General features: G+C 43.0%; 1 protein-coding gene across 1 annotated transcript in view; it reads right to left on the bottom strand.

Moving 5' to 3' along the window:
- Positions 1-3,571: 3,571 nt before the first annotated feature.
- Stmn2 (stathmin 2) overlaps positions 3,572-25,848 on the bottom strand; it is a 48,647-nt gene continuing 26,370 nt past the window's right edge. The window contains exons 2-5 of the mRNA XM_050161733.1: positions 21,122-21,217; positions 17,346-17,518; positions 9,927-10,118; positions 3,572-3,792 (exon numbers count right to left, since the gene is read on the bottom strand). Of these exons, the coding sequence (XP_050017690.1) occupies positions 3,733-3,792; positions 9,927-10,118; positions 17,346-17,518; positions 21,122-21,217 (521 nt within the window). The 3' untranslated portion in view covers positions 3,572-3,732. The remainder of the gene's footprint in view (positions 3,793-9,926; positions 10,119-17,345; positions 17,519-21,121; positions 21,218-25,848) is intronic.

The raw sequence follows: 25,848 nt of genomic DNA, 5'->3' as shown, positions 1-25,848 counted from the left end.
TCTAATACTCAGAAAGCCACATGGGAGTAATTTGTTTCTCTTCCACCTGCCAAGTGGACTAGCAATATCGCTTACTGTTTTGGGGCCTAATTAATTAATCTTGGGATTTGTGGCCATTCATGGTCATAATCTTAGGGGCCAATGAAAAGCCTCAAAGGTCACGTTTTCCTCCTTAGCGATCAGGGAAATGCAAATCAAGACAACTTTAAGATACCATCTTACACCTGTCAGAATGGCGAAAATCAAAAACACCAATGATAGCCTTTGCTGGAGAGGTTGTGGAGAAAGGGGTACACTCATCCATTGCTGGTGGGAATGCAAACTTGTGCAACCACTCTGGAAAGCAGTGTGGAGGTTTCTCAGGAAATTCGGGATCAACCTACCCATGGACCCAGCAATACCACTCTTGGGAATATACCCAAGAGAGGCCTTATCACACAACAAAAGTATATGCTCTACTATGTTTATAGCAGCATTGTTTGTAATAGCCAGAACCTGGAAACAACCTAGATGCCCTTCAATTGAAGAATGGATGAAGAAAGTATGGAATATATACATATTAGAGTACTACTCAGCAGTAAAAAACAAGGACTTCTTGAAGTTTGCAGGCAAATGGATGGAAATAGAAAACACCATCCTGAGTGAGGTAAGCCAGACCCAAAAAGAGGAACATGGGATGTACTCACTCATATTTGGTTTCTAGCCATAAATAAAGGACATTGAGCCTATAATTCGGGTTCTTAGAGAAGCTAAATAAGAAGGAGAACCCAAAGAAAATCATATAGGCTTCCTCCTGAATATTAACCTTCATCAGGCGATGAAAGGAGACAGAGACAGAGACCCACAATGGAGCACCGGACTGAAATCTCAAGGTCCAAATCAGAAGCAGAAGGAGAGAGAGCACAAGCAAGGAACTCAGGACCGCGAGGGGTGCACCCATACACTGAGACAAGGGGGATGTTCTATCGGGAACTCACCAAGGCCAGCTGGCCTGGGTCTGAAAAAGCCCGGGTTAAAACCGGTCTCGCTGAACATAGTGGACAATGAGGACTACTGAGACCTCAAGAACAATGGCAATGGGTTTTTGATCCTACTGTACCTATTGGTTTCGTGGGAGCCTAGGCAGTTTCGTGGATGCTCACCTTACTAGACCTGGATGGAGGTGGGTGGTCCTTGGACTTCCCACAGGGCAGGGAACCCTGATTGCTCTTTGGGCTGACGAGGGAGGGGGACTTGATTGGGGGAGGGGGAGGGAAAGGGGAGGCGGCAGTGGGGAAGAGACAGAAATCTTTAATAAATAAATAAATTTAAAAAAATTAAAAAAAAGGTCACGTTTTCCTACCAACTTATGCAAATCAGCATGAGAACAGAGCTTGCCCTGGACTAACCAGGAACCCAGTGTTTACAAACATGTACACTGGGCTGAGAGATGCTCAAGTCCTTGGCACTGGCTGCTCTTTCACAGCCCCTGGCTTGAACTCCTAGTCTCAGTGTTGTGGCTCACACCATCTGTGCCTCCAGTCCTAGATTTACTACCCTCTTCTGGCCTTCTTGGGTACTGCACACATGTGGGCACAGACATAGAGCAGGAACAACATCCATCCACAAAAATAAAAATAAATAAAATCTAAAAAGAAACAATTAAAAAAGCATGTGTATCTTTTTTTAAAGACATGTTTTCACTGTGTAGGCTTGCAATACTAGTACTTGGGAGGCAGAGACAGTGAGTTTGAAGCCAACCTGATCTATATAGAGAGCTCTAGTCCAACCACAGGCTATATCACAGACCCTGTCTAAAAAAATAAAGTGTATGTATCATGGATTAGTGTTATACAGTGCTATTATCCCACAAATTCTAAAGGACATTCAAGAAAGACACCAGGTGGCCTCAACCTTAAACTTAGCCACTGCTCTTATGAGCCCGTTACTTATTCATAAATCTGCATTGTTTCAATTATTTATGACTTTCTGCTCAAACTGGATGCTGTTTGTCTGAGCCTATAAAATCCATCTGGGTCTCTGGCAGGATCCTGCTGTGTCCATGTGTTGCCATGTGCTCATTGGCAGGACACGGTTTGGCAGAGTGGCAAGGAAGGCACATTTTAACAGACGGTCCAGGCTGGGGGTGTCCTGTGGGCAGCGTAAGAGAACCTGAGGTGGTGCCAGTAACCTCCCAATGCCTGGAACGAGGCTCGAATCCTCAGCACTAGTCCAGAACTTCAGCTTCTCCTTCACTCTGCCTGTTGCTAAGGGGAACAGGCTGAAGGTCTTCCCCACTGTGTCCGAGGGAGGGGAAAAGAAGTGGCTTGCTGTTTCACGAGGGAAGTCAACCAGTAGGCCATTGGCTTCCTCCAGACTAATTGCAGCCTGTTTGCTTGTGAGATGACCCTGTCCAGCAGCCACCCTATCATGATCTGAACACCGGGGTTGGGACATATGGGGCCCAGAGACCAGACCAAACCGTTATTAGTTCACAGAACTCCAAGTCTTTATTCATCACAGCTTGCTCACAATGACATACAGGAAAATAGCACTAATGGAGAGTAAATATGCAGGCAGCAACCTTCGGGAGTGGGGAGTTGGGGGAGAAACGACTTCAGAACTGCAATAGGTACGTATGCTGGGTATCTGCTGATTCTTTTAGTTGGCACAAATGCCCTGCCTAGCCCCCTAGCTGCGTCAGCCTCACAGATGGAGTGGTGTGGTTTTGTTTATAGGCAGGATTGCCCTACACTGGGGAAGAAAGACCAGCTTGAGTGAAAGTCCACAGTGTGTGTGTGTGTGATTTTGTTTGTGTTTTTAATGCAACAACCAGCTCACAGTCTCCAAGTGGAAAATACTCAGTAGCATCATGTGCTTGTACTACAGGCAAAAGCTTAATACGAACATCATCACCCATGGCATCCACAAGTAAGCCACCCGACACGTTAACTACTTCATTCCATCCAAATAACTGAAATAAGAGAAGTAAGCCCACTTCATGAAGAACGACTTCAGGGCTCCTTGAACCCTTGGACTTCGCATTTGTGTTCAGCCTTTTGCTTCTACCCTGACTGAGATCAGATCTGTCTTCCCGTCCATCCCTTTCTAAGACCTGAACACGCATGTAGCACATAGTCCATGAGAAGCAGAAGTAAGCACTAGGACTGGCGTTTTCCTTAGCCTGGCTTTATGGTTTCTAGGCAGGAAGCAGATGTGGAGGCTCTCATGGAGACATGATACCTGTCATTTAGGCGTGGCCTTGGTCAAGCTAGAGATTATGAAGTCATCTAGGTCACTAGGCAATGGTGGGTTTCTAGCACCATAGACTGTCTACTGACCTCATTTTTCTGTTGGAGTGAGAAGGGAAGGGACTAGAGTTCCACATGGGGAGCTTCTGGAAGAACAGACCTAGCGAATTCATTGGAGTGGAAAGACACAACATCGAAAGCCTGTTACAGGACATGTAAGATTATGAAATAACTTGCATAATGCAATACTTGTATTTTTTAACAAAAATGTAAATATTTACAAAATAAGATCCAAGGTACTTTTTTTTAAACATCAAGCAAAACATTCTGCAAAGGGACCGCATTGATTTTATTTTATTTTTGATTCTGTTTTTTGTTTTGTTTTTAATAATGAGTTCTTTTTAAACCATGTCATACATTTCCCATACTGATATCTCATGATCCATTATAATATAGGCAGAGGGATTTACTATGGGAGGGGCGTGCCATACCCGCCATTGCTTCAGCCAGACAGTTCAACCTGGAGCTCTTTGTTCCTGCGCACCTCCGCAGCGTGCCTCTCCTAGAAGACATCCAAGCAGAAGAGGTCATTTCATAAGGCCCAGAGAACTAGGAGGGCCACCCTAGCCTTTGCTGGACATATTTGGTCAGAAATCATGCAGTGTGGTATCTACCTAAACAGAAATTCCTAAAGGAATTTTCTTCACGTCACAAGGAGAATGTGGGCTCAAGGAACATCACAGTAGAGAAGACTACAAACATCTTTATCACCCCATACTCCTCCCCTCAGGCGCCACCCTCCCTCGCTGGTGATCAAACCCTGGAACCAAGTACCTTGTAAGTCATAGGCAAGCCCTTTACTGAGGAGCTGTACCCTAATCCTGCACTTCTAACAACAACAACAACAACAACAATGCTCTTCTTTTAAAAATTATGATTAAAATGTCAAATAATAATAAGAACTTGAATATATTGACTTGTGTATGAATTCTGAGACCGGCAATAAAATATAACATTGTTGATTTCCTCATCTTCAGTCTTTAACTCCTCTTTTTGGACTATTTTGAGGGATTTGTGCTTGCCCACAGGCCTTCTGGGAAACAGATCCAGAGAGAAGACTTTGGTATGTACCACTTTTTAAAACCTTGTTTGAAATAGTCCTTCTGAACTTGAGCCCAGCAGTGTTTCCAGAGACTCTGGCACACGCCAGCTGAGGCAGTCCAGCTGAATCACCTTTTCATGCCACTTCGAATGTCTGGGGTCCCCACCCTCATTCCCGCTGGTGAGGACTGTAAGCATAGGCTGTAAGGCCTTCACAGCAATCCTTCCCCATAAGGGCTTTCACAAGACCCCAAATCCATACAATTGCATCTAAACTCTTACATAAATGAAATTCTCCCCCTTTATGGGGCAGTCACATAGTTCTAAACAGGAGAATTTGGCTCTTTGGCTATGTTTGGCTATAAAGTCTTGACTGTGTCATTTTATAGCATGGTACATTGCATGGGTCGGTGGATATTTATTTGCATAAAAATCCTACTATTAGAGATAATGATCTTGGGTTAGGAAGTGAGCTTTCTAAGGAGGGAAGTGATGGAGAAAAGGTGGATCTAGCATTTTTTAGCTTGAACTTCTGCATTGGATGATCGAAGGCATGTGGTTTTACATAGAGGGGCTCAATGCCTGTCGAATTGAACTTTGAAATGCTAACTATTAATAACGGTATCATTTTCTAAAACTGCTTTTCTCCTCATATAGTTTCTTTGATTCATTCACAATCATCTTGACCAGCTATAAAGTAAATCTTATTATTAAATCCTATTCATGTCAAGTGTCTGTGCTTACAGGGTTCTTTATCCTGAAACACTGAGCATGTATTTTTAACACTCAGCATGTATCTGCAATTCCCCATCTCCCTATTCCTGCTAAAGGGAAGTGTAGTAGTATTTTGACACTGGAAACATTACTTTTAAATGAAGGTATGTATGAAAGATGGCTTTAAGAAAACTTCTGGTCCTTTGAAAAAATGTGGTTTAGAGATTTCTTATTGGAAGTCAAGAAATGTGAGGTCAGTTGGACCACCGAGCTCAGTCGGTAGAGCATGAGACTCTTAATCTCAGGGTCGTGGGTTTGAGCCCCACATTGGGCACCATTCTGTAGCAGTGAGGTGAGCAGGCCTGCTTTTTGTCCTGCCTGGCTCCCGCATGGCTAGCTTAGTTCTGGAATAATTAGGTGGAAACTGTATTCATTTAAACACTGTCTGGCCCATTAGTTCCAGCATCTTATTGGCTAATTCTCACATCTTGATTAACATATTTCTAATAATCTGTGTAGCACCACGAAGTGGTGTCTTACTGGGAAGATTCTAACCTGCGTCCATCTTGGAGAGGAGAGCTATGGCATCTGCCTCACTTCCCTTCTTCCCAGCATTCTGTTCTGTCTACTCCACCCACCTATGTTCTGACCTATCAGGCCAAGCAGTTTCTTTATTAATTAACCAATGAAAGCAACACATAGAAAGAAGACCCACCTACATCAGGTAGTGAGATTCAACATTAGTTATATATGAATGTGACCTTTCCCCCCTCAAGTTTAGGCTGTAGGAGGGAAACGTGTCATATACCCTGTACTTCTTCAAAAGTTAAAAATTGGTGGAAGCAGGAAGTTGACTCTAGAGAAATGTAATTGGTTTAAAAGAGCCTTTCATGCCACTGAAACCATGAAGAGAAGGAGCAAAGGCATATGCTGAGAAATCAAGTTGTGCTTGGAAATGTGGGAGGTCGTACAGATGCAGTGATTCCTCTTTTGTTCAGTTATCAGGAGGCAAAGCTGTAGCGGGGTCTGCTTTCCATGCAGATGGAGACTCATTAATGAAAGCTGGGCTCTCATGAAAACTGGGCAGTGCTGAGACCTCTCCTGTGCTGGGAGACAACAGAGCTTCCAGTAGGAAATAGCTTCACAAGCGTAAACACTAGAGTTAGTGCTATTGGCTTCCTTTGGACTTTACTTCTTACTCAAATTAGTAAAGTAATGAGTTTGCTGAAGAAAATCAAAGACTTAATTTGAGTTCAAGATAACTTAAAAAAATTTAGATAATCCTTCTGAGTTTCTACAAAAATATTTTCAGGCATTTTAGCTGGCTTTGTATTTGAGAACTTTAAATAATGGAATGCAGACTCCTGATGTGTTGATGTGATTTTAAATGAGAATGTCGGAGAAGCTAGGGTAGTCCTGCACAGGTAATGATGTCAATCAGTGGTCCCGATTAACAACCAGAACACTACAGTTGGGAGCTTCTAGGGTAGCTCTGTGAGGCTCTGTCTATCTATGAAGTTCACTCAGGATGCGGTCTGTGGAGTTCACTCGGGACGTGGTCTGTGGCGTTCACTCAGGACACGGTCTGTGGAGTTCACTCAGGATGTTGTCTGTGGAGTTCACTCGGGACGTAGTCTATGGAGTTCACTTGGGACATGGTCTATGAAGTTCACTTGGGACGTGGTCTATGGAGTTCACTTGGGACATGGTCTATGGAGTTCACTCGGGACGTGGTCTGTGGAGTTCACTAAGGACATGGTCTATGGAGTTCACTCGGGACGTGGTCTGTGGAGTTCACTCGGGACATAGTCTATGGAGTTCACTCGGGACATAGTCTATGAAGTTCACTTGGGACGTGGTCTATGGAGTTCACTTGGGACATGGTCTATGGAGTTCACTCGGGATGTTGTCTGTGGAGTTCACTCAGGACGTTGTCTGTAGAGTTCATCTGGGACGTGGTCTGTGGAGTTCACTCAGGACGTTGTCTGTGGAGTTCACTCAGGACGTTGTCTGTGGAGTTCACTCGGGACATAGTCTGTGGAGTTCACTTGGGACATGGTCTATGAAGTTCACTCGGGACATGGTCTGTGGAGTTCACTAAGAACATGGTCTATGGAGTTCACTAAGGACGTGGTCTGTGGAGTTCACTAAGGACGTGGTCTGTGGAGTTCACTCAGGATGTTGTCTGTGGAGTTCACTAAGGACTTTCTTCTTTAGTAATATCCACTTCATTACACATTTCACACTTACTTTGCTAGGTACACTTAGAGTTACTGGCCAGGCTAGGCCCAAGCATATCTGAATTTACAAAATGCTTTTTCTGCAATTTCCCATCTCTCTATTCCTGCTAAAGGGAAGTGTAGTAGTATTTTGACACTAGAAACATTACTTTTAAATGAAGGTATGTATAATAGATGGCTTTAAGAAAACTTCTGTTCCTCTGAAAAAATGTGATTTAGAGATTTCTATTGGAAGTCAAGAAATGTGAGGTCTTTCCCTCCTTCCTTTATCTCTTAATGCCTCTTTAATGTCTGTAGGTATCAAAACTTGAACTAGATGACCTCAGATAATAATTTTATAAAATTCCATTATCAAAGTCTATTTAAGTGTAAGATTATGTCAGCATAATCAGGTCCCTTTCTTTTTTATTAATGGTTATGAGCCTATGCATAAAAGATAAATCAGGAATAAGTTGAGAGAACTCATAAAAGTCCTGTTGTCATAAATCAAGATGCTGGTGGTCATGGGACCAAGGGTAGTCCCTAAAATAATGGCTACAAATGCACCTACTTGTTGCTGGTTGGACAATGAAACATAAAATTGCTACCTATATAAAGATCCTTCTTAATTCTACACTTCTAGTTGGTGAGGGCAAACCTGGTTGTGTGAGCCCTGCTGGAAACTCCTGTGAGTTCTGTTTCGCTATTATAAGGCAGATGGGCAGGTGGGATGGGTGGAAGGTACTGCAGGTTTCTCAGGAGTGCATTCGAGCCGGGAGGTACCCATTAGGCTGGGAAGAAAGCATCTCTTTAATTCTTCCCGCTTGGCAAGAGTGGGTGTTTTCCCTAGTATGGGAGCCTGGTATGGAGTGATTTCTACTGACAACAGATAACCGGGGATCCCGTCTCTCTCTCTTCTATCCACCCCCCTCCCCCCGGCCGACAAGGTCTCACTTATTCTGTAGCCAAGTCTGGTCCTCCTCTTCAGCCTCCCAGGTGCTGGGACTCTAAATGAGGTCTGCCATGCCTGGCTGGAGAGGACCCTTTTTTGTTACTTCCCCTTCCAGGTTTCTAAGCACACAGTAGAGGCCCTGTAGATGCTCACTGAGTGATCAACTCATTAATATGCAATTTCTGAAGTAACTGCCTTTCCAGATGTCAAGTTTCAGAAAAGCTTCTGTTACACTCTCAGCATTACACAACTATGGCCTTTTTGACTTCACTTAACCAGAAGGCTGTGTATAGCTCATAGCAAGTTTGCTTTGTCCTATTTTAGGAAAGAAGTAGTTTTAGTGCTCACAGACACAGACAGAGACACAATAGAAGATGACTCTTACTACACAACACCTCCAGTTCATTTAAAACACAGCACATAGAAGGAAATCTGTTGCTTCCTAGGTGTTCCCATTTCACTGAGGAGATAAAAGATGTTTGCTGTGAGCGGCCAAAGAGTCTATATGATTGGAAAAATATCCATTTAGTTATGGAATGCCAAAGAAAACCTGGCTCTGGCAATGACCTTTACCGCCCCATATGGTGTGGTCTAGAACAGACTGCTGTCAGCTGAAATTTAAATCCAGAATAGGACTTGTTCTCACATCATCCAGAGCCCCGGGGTCTTACTTCTCTGCTGGAGCCTACACCCCTTCCCAGGCAGAGTTCTCAAAAATTCACGAAGAGTGCATCTAACTTAAAAAAAAATCTCTGGGATATAATGTTTTTAAAAGACTTTAGCCAGGAACAGTGATACATGTTTGCAATTTGAGCTTGGAGTCTGAGGCAGGAGGATTATGAGTTTGAGTGTGAACTCTCAGTGTTTGGAGGACAATGACAGTGTCTCTCTGCATCTGCAGGGCCTGACATAGCATAGATGTGGGAGCAGGTTGGAGGGTGAGAAGTGTAGATGCATCTTCGCATCTTTTCCAGAGTCCCTAGTTTTCAAGCTTAATGCAGCTTCTGGAAACAGACAAAGCAAAACTATTCATAGCTACTATGTATAATTTTTTCAAAGGCAAGCTTGTGTGTGTGTGTGTGTACGTGTGTGTGTGTGTGTGTGTGCGTTTGCACCTGTGTTTGCACATGGATGGTGGGATATGGAGAAAGGCCTGAGGACAACCAAATATGTATGAAATGGTCCCTCTGCTATGCTCCCATGTTCCAGATATTCTTGTAGATTTTCTTACATGGAGAGACTGGAATTGTGACAAATATTTTATGTTAAATATATCATTTTTAAAAATGTTATATGTTAATTTTTATTAACATTAAGTATTATAGCATTAATGTAATAAGTTAAGTATTAAATATGTGCAACTTGGTAATTTTCATTGCATTGGTTTGTACAGAAGTCATACACATTTGAGACCAGCCTTCCTGGGCTCCCTGTCCAGTGGAACATTTGGCAAGGGCTTCAGGGCTGATATAGAGTTTCCTTTCTCCACCATAGGCTCAGGTCACAGATTCAAAATACATGATGAGAGCAGCCTGAGGTTGACTGTCACACCTCGTTTTGCAGCACCCAGCATCCCCCAGCTATGCTGCGCAGCGTTTGCCCCCCGGCTGTGCTGTACAGGTATGGCCTGCAGCTGGGCTGCACAGGGCTTGTTCCCCAGCTGGGCTGTACAGGGCTTCTTCTCCCTGTTCAGCATTCTGGTGCCCTTACCTTTTCCTGCAGACGTTCAATGATAGCAGCTAGATTAGCCTCACGGTTTTCCTTAATTTGTTCCATTTTCAGAATCAGCTTCTCCTCCGCCATCTTGCTGAAGTTGTTATTCTCCTCCAAAGCCTTCTGGAGGACTTCTCGCTCGTGCTCCCTCTTCTCTGCCAATTGTTTCAGCACCTGGGCCTCCTGAGACTGGGGAGAAAACACAATTTTTAGTTATCGGGAAGCCGACCTAGCTGAGTGCTAGCTGGTGCTGCAGGCGTGAGCACTGCTATTCAGTGACTCTTGTCTGTAGACTTTAGCACTTTCTATAGAATGTGTTGACGGGGTGTGTGGCTCCCTGAATTTTCAACTGTCAAGGTTTTAGACAGAGTGTCTTAGAAATAGCATTAACTCTCATTGAAGAATTTCTTTTCTTTTCTTTTCTTTTCTTCCTTTTCTTTTCTTTTCTTTTCTTTCTCTCTCTCTCTTTTATTTTTTTTTTTTAACAAAAATAAGATGCTGCTAAACATATCTGCATCAGGAAGGGCTACAATGAACCGCTGGACCACTACATTCACTGAGAACCTGAAGGAAATGGGAAAGGCCTGGGGCCTGAACTTCCCTTTTCTTCTGTCCACTGTTTTCTAACCAACCGTAGGGTGGGCCCTGTAGGAGCTTTTCTTGTTAATCAAATCCACTTTCTCTTTTTATTACATGACTGTCCTTCCTCTTTCCCAGCAGCTATTAAATTTTTCCTGGCACTGGAGATATGACTTAGTGGTAAAGGGCACTTGCTGATTTTGAAGAAGACCAGAGTTCAGTACCTAGAGCCCACATAACAGCAAACAACTGTCCTCAACTCCAGTTCTAGGGAGTCCAGTGCTCTCTTCTGGCTCTCTGGACACCAAGCATGAACATGGTGTGCAGATATACATGCAGACAAAGCATACATACACATAAAACACTCTGTAGAGACTTGAAAACATTTGTGCACTCATGTTTAGTGTCTTTTGGGCCCAAACCAGAAGAAAGCCCTGATTCTGGCTGTCATTCTTCAATTGGACACCCAGAGGAATTATGGGGACTCTGTGGTCCTTCAGCAGTGAGAGCAGAGCCAATGGGGTTAGCTATGTCTTGTGCATGCTCTCTCTCTCCTTAGCATCAGCAGGATTATGGTCCTCTGCAACTGCAGTCACTGGGGGCTTGGCAATGACAGAGCACCCAGTATCTTCCTGCTGAGATCTATTTCCAAGGTTCTTTGGTACTTCTGCTAGTGCTGGAAGTTAGACTTAGGACTCCATCATTGGAGTGTATAAGCAGCTCTTTCTGCCTGCAACATCCCTGACTTTGTTCCTCGGAGAAATCAACTCTTCCCTGAATATGGCTCAGTCTAGCAGTTGTACTGTCAAGAAAGAAAATCAGTTTTGCTGCCACTATCTGTAAAGTGAGAAAATATGCAGTAATTTCAGAACATTACACAAAGGCATGGCATGCGATGCATGAGAAGCCAAAGAACGGCAACACATGATCTGAAGCAGTGGAAGGCTGTCTCTACCTGTGTGTGGGAGTGAAGGTCTTGCTGCATGTTCAAACAGTTCTTCCTACTGTGCTGTGCTCGGGCAGATGAGCAGGAAGGCAGGTGGACTGTGTGTGTTTAGAGAGAGGTGAAAATAGGGACCCTGGCAAATGTTGGTGCATATGAAGTTTTCAAAGATAAGTAATGGCCTTGGAGGATCATGGCCTTTCACAGAAGCTCTCTGAGAATTAAGACGGAAAACTGGGTGAGGTAGAGGGCAGCTAGTACAAGGTAGAAGTAAGCTGAGGCAAATACAGAGTGAGTCATTCAAATGTGCCACCGGGGAGATGGGAGAAACTGAGGCAGATGGCTGGTGAGCACCTCTTCTGCACATCCTCACTCAGAACTTAGGATCACTGGATGATGATGCGAGAGGTACACGGAGGCACAGTACTGAGACAGGAAGAAGAGTTATTGTCCATTTAGGAACGCTTGAATGTTGTGCAGAGAGGTTAATTAGCATCTCTCACGCTACCCAGTCTAAGAGCTTAATTGCTGCACAAATGAATTGGATGATAAATCTGAGTTAACTGGTCTATAAAACTCATCTACGCGCACAGAAGAGATTTAAGACACTGTAGATGCCACCGGTTTCCCATTTACTTCTGAAGTTCATATACTCCTGCCACTCCATCTTCTTGTTCCATTTAATCATGTGTGGGATGTATTACTTGACACCCAGATCCATTCATCAAACACCAAAGCCCTTAGTTCCAAAGGATCTTCCCAATAGGAGGCTGGATGCTGTCCTGTAACTATTGGGCTTTCCACTAATCCTGAAAGGACATCGTCAACATGGCTAAGGGCAAAAAAGTGTGTGCTCAAATATGACAGTTGAGTGTAGTTGTGCCAAGCAAAGACCACAGCGTTCACTTCCCGATGAAAAGCCAGGAATACATGAGAGACTTAACATGATGAAAACCTGGAGTTTCATTATGAGCTCTTCTCGTTCCGAAGCCTGGGATGGGGTTGCTGGGGTCCCCTCACAAGAAGAGAGTCTGCATGCTCTTCTTGCTTGCCCGGAAGACCACAATAAGATTTTATGACCATGAACCCAGCTGGCTTCCTGAATATCAAACTGTGACTATATAAAAACTACTTCAATCCCCCTATATTCCATCTCAATAGCCAGTTACCAACGTAAGATGCCAGCTGCAGATGACAATTCCCAAAAGAATACAAACTTTCCCGGTCTGTCCAATTAGACTGGCTAGGAGCAACTTTAAGGTGATGTACTAGAATATTGCAGAGCTAGGACCGAAATACACTCTCTGTTACACCCTTTTAAAGTGAGAGTTGTATTTTTGAGTGGCTGCAACACATCACTGGAGGACAAGGTCAGGTGTCTTAGAGTCAGGGCAGGAATTAGAGGCCCCTTCCGGTAATGAGGGCCAGCAGTGCGGGACGTTGGCAGCCATGTGTGTAAACTTCACCTGGTTCAGACCTCACAGAAGCCGTCGTGGGGCAAATCCATAATGTGGTAAGGGAACAAGAGGAGCCCATTCTAAAACTTTGGCGTTACAAATGAAGAAGTTGGGGCCACCTGATTTGTCTACAAATGGTTCCCTTTCAATCCACTTTGTTTAGAGCAAGGAATTCACTTCTCTTTCCGAGGTTCATAGGTTGTTAGAATTCACTGTGCAGTGATATTGCTATATGAATTTATCTCTTACTGAACAGGTTTGAGTGGGGAGCATTTTGATTTAATCCGTTTATCAAAGTAATAAGTATCATTAAATTTTCGTCATTTTTCATAATATTAACATTTTCAGGCCAGTTTTAGTTGGCCCGACCTGTTTACATGTATCTATTTTATCACCTTGATTATTCTATGTATTATGATCATGATCAGTTTATATTTAAAATATTTATGAAATGTGCGATATGGCAGTATTAATCAGGACCACTTTCCTTTGAAAAATCATTTGCTGGATCATAATTTTTGCAAAGCCAGAACTTGTTGCATTTTATTAGAAATAAGCAACAGCTCATGGACCTTCTACAAGTCTTTTCAATAGAGGACAATGCCGGATGGTATCACCAGGGAAGAGGGATCTCAGCTGAGGGGCTGCCTCCCTCTGACTGGCTGTGGGCAAGTCCGTGGAGCATTTTCTTGATGAATGATGGATGTAAGGAGGGCCAGCTCACAGGGGTGACTCACCCCTGGGCAGTGAGCCTGGGTTCTAAGAGAAAGCAAACTAAGCAAGCCTATAGGTCTATGGTTTCCTCTGTGGTCTCCGCTCCAGGCTCTGCGTGAGTTCCTGGCCTGACTTCTCTCAGTGATGGACTGTGACCTGGAAGTGTAGGTGAAATGGCTGCTTCCTGCCCAGGCGGCTCTTGGTCATGGTACTTATCACAGCCACAAGAAAAATACAAACCAAACTCGGAAAATGGGCAAAAGGAGATAGACTTGAGATGACTTGCTCAGGGGCAGTAGCTGTTGTGTGGAGGCATGGGCTCAACTTCAGACGTTCTGATACCCATGTGTTCTTGGGATGATTTGAAAGTCACCTTTAAACTGTAGTCTGCTGAAGATAACCAGACACAGTCCCCACACTGGGACATATGGGAAAGAGAAATCACTAACAGAGACACTGGAACAGCAGAGTGTGTTGGATCATCTAGGTGGGATGTGTGGAAGCCTGCTGCCTTTTGCTAAGGGACTGTTGAACAAATGGGCACAGGGCCTGAATGGCCAACATGTCACCATCCATTCCCTAATGTGGTTAGCTGAAATATGAAGACTTGAATTTCAAAAAATGAACACTGATTGACAGAGGTACTTCAATAAGGGAGAAAAAGCAAAATTAATTAGAATAAGCTTTTCTCTCAGCTAAACTATGGAACATTATTCTGGCTGGAGGAGCCTGTGCAGTTCTATCTGAGCAAGTGACCATATGGTCAGAGCTATGAAGGTGGCCAAGTGGCCTAGGGATTCTGGGAAACTGCCAGGATATTTAATACACAGTATATCTGATCCCCTGTGGAGACACTTGGGCAGCAGCCTTCCAGCCCTGACTTCAGAGAGCCCTGTCTGTACAACTCAGGCGGGCCCCTGGCCCACAGAGGGCTCTTGGATTCCCAGGGAATAGCTTTAAACATCCTAGTAAGTGGTTTCGTGTTTAGAACATCCTAATAAGAACCACCCTTGTCTACCTCTGTGCTTGGAGTTAGGATTATGTCCGTTTGATGAGAAAATGCTTGCTGTCTTAAGATAACTGAGGCTATTGACTGGCAGTAGCAACTGACCGTTTATAACAACAGCAAAATGCTGCTGATATGCATGTAAATGCCATGTATACTTTGGGGGAGAATATTTAGAAATTTGTAATGTATGGGGAGGGAAATAGGCCCAGTGTAAAGTGACAACAGCTGAATTCTGTTTCTCAGTTCTTAGCAGCTTTTTAATATTTATTCAAGCTTTTATTATTTATTTACTGTTTTTTTTTTCAAGGCAGGATTTCTTTGTGTAGCCCTGGCTGTCCTGGAATTCACAATATAGACCAGGCTGGACTTGAACCCAGAGATCCACCTGTCTTGACCTTCCAAATGTTGGTATTAAAGGAATGTGCTATTACTGCCCGGCTATTTTGAACACCTAGAAGGATTTGTTTTTATGTAAAAATGCAGGCCTCTTTATGACTTATACATTGGGTCTGATCTAGCGCTCCCTCCCAACTCCCCCATCCACTGTCTGAGGCACTGCCTTCAAAACATCTTCTCTGTGCTTGCCTCTGTGTGCCCTTAGTCATGAAGTGGATTTTATTTGTTTGTTTTCTATTCTATAACAATTTCCCATTTTCTCTATTTATCTAACACCGTTTTTCTAGTTAATTCCTTTAAAAATAGGTCTTTCTTTAAAGCTGGGCTGTGTTTCCTATTCAGCATGGGCATGGTTTCATTGTCTTCCTCTGCCTTCCTTTCACTTCAACTCAAAGTCCTCAGAGCACTGCCCTCTGACTTCAGCACCAGTCCTTTCTCTGAGCTCAGCACTCCAGCCTCACTGGCCTTTGTGCTGTCTCTCAAACTCACCAGAACCCTGGACCCTGGCGCTTGCTGCTCTTCCCACGTCAGACAGTCTACCCTTATCTTTTGTTCTCTTGCTCATGCTTGATGTGTTGTATGCTATGGTGTGTTTAAGACTGACTCTTGGTCCTCTTGGTCCCTTAGTGACAGGAGGCTTAGTGAGTGTCTTTAGTTCCTAGAGTCAGGGTCAGAATAAATAGCAGGTCCCAGATCTGTCTGTCAATTATGTGATTTTACTTTCAGGAGGTATCATTTGGAAACTTACTACCTATAATTTTGCTTTGTGTTAGGAATATGGAATACTATAGGTTTGCAGACAACAACTGGGGATACCTGCCATTTTCTATCTCTAAGCTCCACCCCCACCTTTTTCTGGTGAGGTCTGAATTTTCTTTTGCCTTACCCCCAGACTTTGCCTTACCATCTCTTTAGGGCAGAGGTGGGTGAATGGCCCAAGTTTGAGCATCAAACTCCTGTATCCGTGACTGCAAAGCGGTTGCAAGGAGGAGAAGCTCTATTTCTGCCTGAGTTGCTGTGTTGTTGGAAAGTGATTGAAAATAGAGGGCAGCTAAACTTCGCTGGCAGTGAAGCCAGTTAGAAGACAAGAAATAATGGCTTGGAAGCCAGAGCATTGGATGATACGCAGCGTTATCTCAATTCAGCCATCCTTATTCTGCAGCCACTCTGAACTTTCCAGTCTCGTACTTACTTTCTCCTTTAGCTAGCTAGCACAGCTGGATTGAAGTTACTTGTGTGTCCTCCCCTGCATAGTGAGTGAGCTATATGCATTTGCTGGGGACTCTCTAAAGAGACTTAGCAGTTTTTCACATAAGTACTAATTAAGTCAGTACAATCCAACAGAAAAACAAAATCAATGAATGAATGTTTAAGTTGGTACTTTCTCTTAATTAGCTGTACTATCACTTAATTAAAAGTCTACTATGAGAACATAATCCACATGGTGATTTCGTCATTGAAAAATTTCCAAATTGCACAAGAAATATAATGGAGTATACTATATTTTAAAATATTTTAAAAAGGTTCCATAACATTCTTTTTCTGAATATCATAATTCTGCCAGATTCCATTTGTCAATGTCCATTAGCTATACGGTCCATTTCTAATTTGATTTAATTGTTTAAATAACTGTTAATAATTTACTGCTATCAGGATGTAGAAGTTTTACCAGAGTCATTAATTAGTTGCTTCAGGGAGTTTTATAAATTAACACCCAGTTAATTTTTATTAGCTCTGTGTTCTTTCTCCTTTATCCATTTTTTTTGAGAATTAAGCACAGTAGCTGGAAATGTCATGAGTGTACAAACTGAACTTTGCTTTCTGAATATTAAGTTTGGACCAGTCACTGATCTTATATTCTGAGCTCTGTGTCTACTTTGGACACGTGTGTGTGTGTGTGTGTGTTTCATGTATATGTCTTCCTGTGCTGTGCTGTGCCCATCATATAGAAATTGCCTCTGCTGAGTGAGAACGTAAATTAGCCCAAGTGCAACAGACCCTGCAGGACTTTAGACAAGACATTTGGGTACTCCTGAGAGTAAAGCAGAAGAGGGTAGCCAAACAGTTAAATCTTGTACATTTACTTGGGCTAGTAGCTCAGTTTCCCCATTATAATATGTGTATCTATGTTAAAGAGAGAATGGGAGTGGAGGGGAAGAAGAAAGAAAGTAGAGACTTTAGAAAACTCTGAATTTATGGCCAGCCTGGTCTACAGAGCAAGTTCCAGGACAGCCAAGGCTACACAGAGAAATCTCATTTCCCAAATGAAACCAAACGAAACCAAACAAAGAAAGACAAAAACTCATGGAGAAAGTTACCTTTCTTCTTTCCTCTGCAGCCTCTAGCTTTTTCTGGATCTCCTCCAGAGACAGGTCTTTTTTCTTTGGAGAAGCTAAAGTTCGTGGAGCTTCTGAGATGGGAGATGGTGGCTTCAAGATCAACTCAAAAGCTTGGCCAGAGGCTCGCTTGTTGATCTGCTTCACCTCCATGTCTACGGAAGGAACATCGAGAACATCAAGTAGGCATCTGAATCAAGCAACTACTTTAATGAGCCCAGCAGTTCAAGAGGCATCTTATTCCAGGAAGTGGAAACGAAGTGCTGCACAAAGCGCTGCCTTATTTCCAAAATACACGAACTCCCACAGCTTGACTGTGCACACACTTTTACAGTGTAAATGTTTTTGTTGACAAATGTAGTAAATTCTGTCATTTGCAACCACATGGGTAAACCTGGAGTGCACTGTATAAGAGAAAGCTAGGTAGGCCCAGCAAGGCAAAGATACTGTCCTCATGCATACAGAGTGTGGTGTGCCAGCCAAGGCTGATGGATACTGGGGAGATGTTGGTTAAACAGTATAAAATTTTAGCTAGAAAATTAAATATGTTCATGAGAGTCCTGGTTTGCTTTCTGTCACTGTGACAAAACACCAAGACCACAGACAACTTTGGAAAAAAAGATATACTTGGCTTACAGTTCCACATCACAGCCCATCATTGTGGGAAGCCAGGGCAAAAACCTGGAGGCTGAAACTGAAGCCGAGACCATGCAGGGACACTGCTTACTGGCTTCCTTTCCATGGATGTTCCAGCTTACTTTTTTATACAATGCAAGACTAGGGTGGCACCAACCACAGTTGACTGGACCCTCCTGCATCAGTCAAGAAAATGCCCCGTAGTCATGTACACACTCCGTTGGGATGGAGTCAGTCTCCAATTGTGCTTCCTGCTTCCCAGCTGACTCTAGGTTGCATTAAGCTGACACACAATGTGATCTGCAGTGATAACTGTAACATTATACTCTGTTGTTTTACACTCGAAAGTTATTAGCATGTGCTCATTGTGCAGAGTGGTGGGTGTGATTGTGATCTTTTACAACTTTCTTCTCATGTGCTTTGTTCGTATTTGTACCCCATTACCGCCTCTTGTCTTTCTCTGCCTCCCTCTGATTGGTCTCCTTCTCCCCAAATACCCCTTCCCCTACTTTCACACACACACTGTGTGTGTGTGTGTGTGTGTGTGTGTGTATGGTGTGCATATATATGTGTACATGAAGACCTAGGAAAGAAAAGGAGATATGTGTCTTTCTGAATCTGATTTATTTTGTTAATAAAATGATCTCCAGTTTCATCTATTCTTGCAAATGATAACTTTGTTATTTTTAATGATTTATTAAAGCTCCATTTTATTAGTGGTCTAAGCATTTTTAGTCTACTTTCTTTGATTGGGTTCTTGTCAGAAACACATGATAACATATGAGGTAAGCGTATGTTAACTAACTTGGTGTCGTCATTATGTAATGTGTATTGTGTTTCAAATGTACACTGTAGGGCTGGAGAGGTGGCTCAGTGGTTAAGAGGTCTGGTTGCTTTTCCAGAGGTCCTAAGTTCCATTCCCACCAACCACATGGTCGCTCACAACCACCTATAATGGGGTTTGAGGCCCTCCTCTGTTGTGCAGACCTACAGGAAGACAGAGCACTCACGTTCATAAATGAAAAAATCTTTTTAAAGAATGTACTGTTACACATATAGTTTTTAATTATTAACTAAACTAAAGAACAGAAAATTGCTAGCCATGCTTATCATTGCCATATGTACTGACAAATAAATTACTGGACTTTCACGCTTTAATCATGTATAATATGATTGATAGGCTTATTATCATACATTCATATATTAATCATGTGCTATCATTTACAATCTGAAATAATCTATAGCATAAAACAGTATAATAGGTAGTGTCTTCGAGGACATTTGTAACTTCATAGCTCACAATGTAGGAAAATCTACCGATTTCTTTAAAACTTCACTGGTCTTCAGCTTGATCCCACACTTAACACTCTGGTCCACTAATCTTTGTTTGCATCCAGAAATTTCTTGGCATTAAGCCACTGCTTTGTGTCACTAGTATTTCATGTGTAGGTGTGTCTTGTTACCCTCCAGAGTGGTTCTAAGACCCCCAGGGGATTCCCAAGCACTCAACGGCCCAGTCTCTTACTGTAATGTATGACAGAATACTCTCCTTTGAGGTCCAGAAATGCACTTTACATGATCTACGTTGCTCAGATAATCGCTATCGAGGCAGGGATACAAGGCCAAGTAAACACTTTGGAAACATGAAAGTCTCTACTGAGTGCTTTTGAAGCGGTGCATGTGGAGTTGTCTCTTCAGCTTCAGACAGCTCGCACAGCTCCGCTTCCTGCCTCTCAGTGCCAAAGTGCAAGACCACCCAGTTCTTGTGTACCAACAACTTGCTTCTCTCCTTGTGTGTTTTAAGACTCATCTACAGAGCTTCAAGTCCCAGGAAGGCAAGGGCCATGCCACATTCATGGGACCTCAGTGACAGACCAGATTTTATAGTCTCTTACTTAAGAAACAGCCAGATTCCTGCTCACAACAACATCTGACAGACAGTATGGATCTACGCGGTTGATTTAATGGCTCAATGGACTTACAGGAACTGGGCATGCTGCATGTGTTCTCGTGGAAGTTTTGGTTGGAGATGGATTGGTTGCGCGCACACAGAGACTGCTGCTTCTGGAAAGTTAATTAGCCTTCTAAGGCTTGTGTCATCAGAACAGCACCGGGAGAAGCATGGCTCTGAGATCTCAGAGAGAACTGAAGGCACTTAAGACTGGGCGCCTGCCCTTTACCTTCTTTTTAATGACTTTTGCACATGTGGAAAGGCAGAATAACTGTGAGCCTACCAAACATCAGACTGTCTCAGGTAGCTCTGGTATACACGACTGCCCTACTTTGATTAGGTTGGCCGAGTTAGACGAGGTTGATACTAACAGTGTTGATAAGCACACAGCAGGTCCTGAGGATGTCTTAGGCATCAGGGTAAGACATGTAACAACCTCTCCCCAACATTCCTAGGAGGGAGAGTAAATGATAATCAAAGAGTCTAAGTATCCTCTTGCCTGGGGCCACACGCATTTGAAGATCCAGAAATGAAACTAAACTTAGCTAACCACCATGAGTTGGCATAAAGCAAACTGAAAAGGTTGCACTTCAATTAAGACAATTGGCAGCCTGGCTCAGTGGTGCACACCTTTAATCCTGGCACTTGAGAGGCAAAGTATCTCTAGAGTTTGAGGCTAGCCTGTTCTGTACAGTGAGTTACGGATAGCCAGGATAATATATATGGATTTGATCTTTGTTATTAGCTTGTTTGCGATTGCTCACAAAATATGGGTACTGCAGAAAGAAAATAGTGATGTTGATACATTTTCTAGTCTTTGAATGATCTGTGTAGAAAAATAGTTTTTTGCAAATTAAGATCTGGTGTAATTGTAGTTTAGTGTGCTTCATTATTTGAAAAGACTTCCGGTGGATTGTGATGTGATGATCAGGATGCTGGTAGCAAGCCAACCATGCTTCCTAAGAGACATTAATGTGCCGTTAGTATCAGCAGCTTCAAATTGCTGTGAGCAATAGGCAATCAATAAGACCTAATGGCTGGACACAGCAAATCAACACTGAGATCTATAAAATGCTCATTTAGTTATGTTAGGAGCTCCTGGAGAGAAGCACCTGTACTCAGACTGCAGCCCACTGTGTCGCTAGAGGTGTCTCTGCCGCAGGCGACTCACCATCATAGGTGTAGATGTTGATGTTGCGAGGCTCCGGGTAGAAGCATGAGCAGATCAGCGACAGCATGGACAGCTCCTTCATTTTCTCCTTGTAGGCTGCAAGGGAAGGTGTAAGATTAGAGGTTCATTCTCTGAATTTCCTCTTAACGCCTCTCTGAATCTGAGCAATAATTATAACCTTCTGCCGAAGGCAGGCTGCTTGGCTTGCTTCCTCAATGAATGAGAAGGTAAACAAGCCTGATACATATACTCTTCCCTATAGAGGAAGCTAAGTGTGTATTATTGTAGGCTACATAAACAATGAAAGTGAGTTAGAAAAAAAAGGACGAGATCCAGGAGGAAAAAAGACAGAAAAACACTGGCAAAGGAAACAGACGAAACTAACGTGTGCATTCTAATTAATACATGTGTGAGTCCTCTTCACACAAGTTACGATTCTCGGGGTTCATCCTGCATCACCACTATCCATTTGGGGATAGTCACACAACTCCTCCAGAGAGTTGTTAAGCATCTGCACCCTCCAGGGAGCTTTGTGGCTGTTTTCTCTTAATTCCCAAATGCATTTTCTTATCTCACCTTCTCCCCAGTGCTGAGATCTGATCAGGATCTCCCTCCCTTTGCAGCACTGGATACCAGGCTCTCAGAGAAGCAGGAGACCAGCCTGTGCTGTTCCCCTCCTCCCTCCTCTCTACCCCATGCCTTCCTTTCTCCTCTAATAGTCCTGCCTTAGAAGACCTGGTGAGCATTTCATGGCTGTCACCAGCACAAAGGTCTCCAGACAGAACAATCTGGGACGAGAGGGTAGGACACCATCACTTTGGGTGGTTATTTAATTAGTGAAATTAATTAAAGAAAACGGCAGAAAAATGAGGAGCGTACTATACCTTATAGTAGCTTGTGACAGGGAAATGGTAACCTCACATTTAACATCTGTGTGCTGGTGGGATCTTTTAATCATCACCAGGGACTTTTAAAGTCCAAAGAACAGTGTCTAGACCTTGGAGGGAGAAGGAATTCTAGAAGCTGAATTTAGACATTATTGACAGCACATCTTTTATTGATAAGCCGGAAGCAGATCCAGCAGATATTTTACCATGTCTAGCACATGGACTATGACTACATGCAGCCGAGGACAGCTATGAATGCAGCTAGAGCAAGTAAGTAAATGTACCTAAAACCACACGAGATTTAACTTTTTGTAACTTAGCTGTGTGTTCCCCAAGCCTCACTCTTGCAGATGACATGCCACAGCCAAGAGGCTGACAAGATTTTTAAATCTGTAGTCCACCTACTCAACTGCTAATTTTGTCAGTGAGGAAATTTGAGTCTCACAGAGGTCAAAGTCACATATGACTGATGACAAAGATGGGGCCTCTGGATAAAAGGCGATGGAAGAATCTACACCAGAGCTGCCAAGGAGTAATCCAGTCCTCCTCTAAAATGCAGTCTAGGGACCGTAGGGCTATGTGTCTGAGAATGAGGTCCAGCCACATGCACAGATCAACGTTGTCAGTTTCACGTGGTTCATCTTAGCATGTCCAGACGACCTGCGGCAGGCATCTCTGCTAGCTTATTTCCTAACAATGAAAGCCATGATTGGTTCTGGGCCATAGGCATTTTTGACAATGGCCGTTTTGAGAAATTGTATTAAATTTTCAATTTTAGAAAGCTGAACTACATTTCTTTGTCTTGTTTCTTTTTGGTTAGTCACTTAGAAATATTTAAGATGGTTTTTCATGTAAATGTTCAGTGTGAATCATAATTTCTACCAGAGCACAGTGTATTTGATGCCTTAACGTGTTCCAAAAACTGACTCAAAACTGTATAACCAAGCTTTGTGTGGTAGGATTGCTATCTTTTTCTTTTTTCTTTTTTTTTAATATAGTATGGTACTCCAAACATTTTGCAAAATAAAGTATACAGTTATCCCTCCACATCTTTGGGTTCTATACCCAGGATTTCAACCAAGCTCATACTGAATATATTTGAAATAAAAATGACCTCTGCAATGGCACGTACTAGTCATGTAATCACTATAAGACAATTATCATTCAGAACTGCTTTGTGTGGACTATATATAGATGCTTCTCTTATCCCTTAAAGATACAGTGTAATGGCCATTTCCATAGTGTTCGCATTGTATTGGGTAATCAGTACACGGCTTACAGTATAGGACAGGAGATGCATGAGCTCCAGACAAATACTTCATCCTTTTAAATAGGGACTTAAACACCTGCAATTCTTCTATTCCTAGGGGGTCATGGAAATAATTTCCATGCACATTGAAGGATAACTGTATATCCTATGTACACAATAGATTCAAATCTTACTAAGAAGTAGTCTAAACACAAAACTAAAAGATTTTCTAACCCAGAAAGAAATATCAAGTTAGAGTTATAGAAGATTGTAAGTTTATACTAATCGCTCTTCATATCTGTCATTAGTGACTTGGTAACAAACTTCAGTAATTATCAGTAAGATCTCCCAGCTAGTGAAGAGTAGGGTGTACAGATCACCTGTGGCTGACTCATGGGGAGCCCTATGAATGATGAACAGCAATTTATGCTAATAACTGAAGATTTTTATCCTCTGGACCCCATTTGGTAATACGTAGACATGAAACCTTTGAGGATCAGATAGTAAAGTCCAAGTCTTCATGAGTGGTCTAGAGCCCTTGTAAGGGGAGGGAGAGTCGGATTCAACTCTTTCTGCTGTGAAAACACAAAAAAAGCACCTTGTTTGCACCTTGGAATAGCGTCAGACCAGAGTGCCACCAAGCTGCTCGGCAGCTCGCAGAGCTTTGTTAAATCATATCTGCCGTGTTGGCCAGGGCTGAAAAATTGACTGAAGTATTGGTTCTAAGCTGTACTAGGCAGCCTGGGGTAGTGAGGTCCTTAAAGGCTTTAGCGTTTAAGACTTCCTTTCAGGGTTCAGTTAAAGGCAGCATGGATAGCTAAAGCGAGGCTAAAGATCTGAGGGTAAAGAAGTCCACTCACAACAGGAATTGCCTGTCCATGTCTCTTTATTCCTCTCCCTTCAATCCATCATTTCTCACTGTGCCACTCATTCTTCTTGTTCTACACTGTTCTTAGGTCCACACTGCTCCTTAGTTCTACCCATTATAAACACTCCCAGTCATATATAATATATACCCTTAAAAAACAGCAATTCCCTAGCCATAGCAGGTTCCAGGGCCAGAATTCTTTTCCACCATAGAAAATCTTTTCACATGCACACACGTGCACACACACAACACACACACACACACACAGATCCATTGGAGTGGTTAGCACATGTCTGGTGAACTTCTTAATGGAGAAAGTTAGTTAAGAGAGGAATTAAATTGTCAGGGAACTCTAGAGGGGAAGGTTAATGCACTATGCTAAATTTTTAGGTGGTTAGTAAAGGGCTAAAAAGTTCTTTTTCAGTAAAACTACGAACAGGGCACGGATTGTATTTTAGCATCATTTCTTTTCTCCCAGTATGCATAGAGGCTACTGGGTCACCAGGAAACAAAACCTACGTTAAATAGTCAGGGGGAAGCTGATGGTTCTTGATCAGATAGCACATACACCAGTTTCTACTGGCCTAGGTCTGGAGTTAGACTTACTGTTCTAAGAGGAGAGACCCAGGCCTCTAAATGACTAGTTCCAGGCCATGCTGTCATCAGCGTTCTGATCGTGGGGGTTATGGGTCTTCCTCTGCGATGCAGTTAATTGTCCCTCCTGCTGTCCTTGAGAGTCCTGAACTAAATCATTAGTAAACTGAGGTGGAAGTGAGCGTAGGGTGTTCAGAATCTATTGAGTGGGGTAAAACCAGAAGAGCAGCTTGGGCAGGTGGTAATTCTATGTCCTTAGAGATCTGTGACTATCTTAGATGGGATGCTCTGTGCCTAAACACTGACCGAATGCCTGCTGATAAAGAAAACTGCAGGAAGGCAGATCTCTGCGCTTAGCTAGGAGAGAGGAACAAAGGCCTGGCAGTGGTAAACTGTTCTGAACTAGGGAATTATTCCCAAATATGTAACAGAAAGGGAGACCCCTCAGCCTGCTACAGCAAAAGACAGCCATTTTGTTCACCAAGCAATGACATCAAAAGTCTTGCCTCTTGGTTTAACCTTTACCAGATCCCTTGGTTCAGGTAAGTTATTTGTGAAAAGATGTCTTAGCAAATTCTGTGTAATATTGTGGTTTGGAGCACTGGGGAAAAGGTAGTTGACTTTTGTGGGTGGTTTCCTTAATAGTGTCCTTACTTCTTAGTACATTTTGTTTTTTAAGACAAAGTCTCACTATGTGGCATTGGACAGCCTGGGACTCACTGTGTAGAGCAGGCTGGCCTTGAACTTATAGCTTCACCTGCTTCTGCTTCTGGAATTAAACTCAGGTGTCAACATGGCTAGTTTCAGTATTAATTTTATACAATGACTCTGAATGGCCAGTGGCAGTCATTGTGTAGATTGCAACTTATGTGGATTTTCTGAATCCCAGGGAACTCCACAGAACAAGTTGCAACCACCAGGTGAGTCCTGGCTGTCTCCTTGAGGTAATTATACCCCTTCCACAGTACCTATGCCTGAATTTTCTGGCAGGTGGCATTCATTGCTCCTGGGTTCTATTAGCTCACTCAAATTTTCCTCAAAGTTGCTTCATCCAGACCCCCATCCATAAGTACCCTCTTATGGTGTTTCTAGCTGTTCTCAGTGGCTTATGATATCTCACTTGTGTACT

The sequence above is a fragment of the Alexandromys fortis genome, unplaced genomic scaffold (assembly GCF_014885135.2).
Source record: "Alexandromys fortis isolate MF-2015 unplaced genomic scaffold, M_Fortis_MF-2015_v1.1 scaffold_74, whole genome shotgun sequence".
Classification (NCBI taxonomy): domain Eukaryota; kingdom Metazoa; phylum Chordata; class Mammalia; order Rodentia; family Cricetidae; genus Alexandromys; species Alexandromys fortis.
The sequence above is the reverse complement of the archived record's forward strand: the minus strand, read 5'-3'. Positions and strand labels throughout refer to the sequence as shown.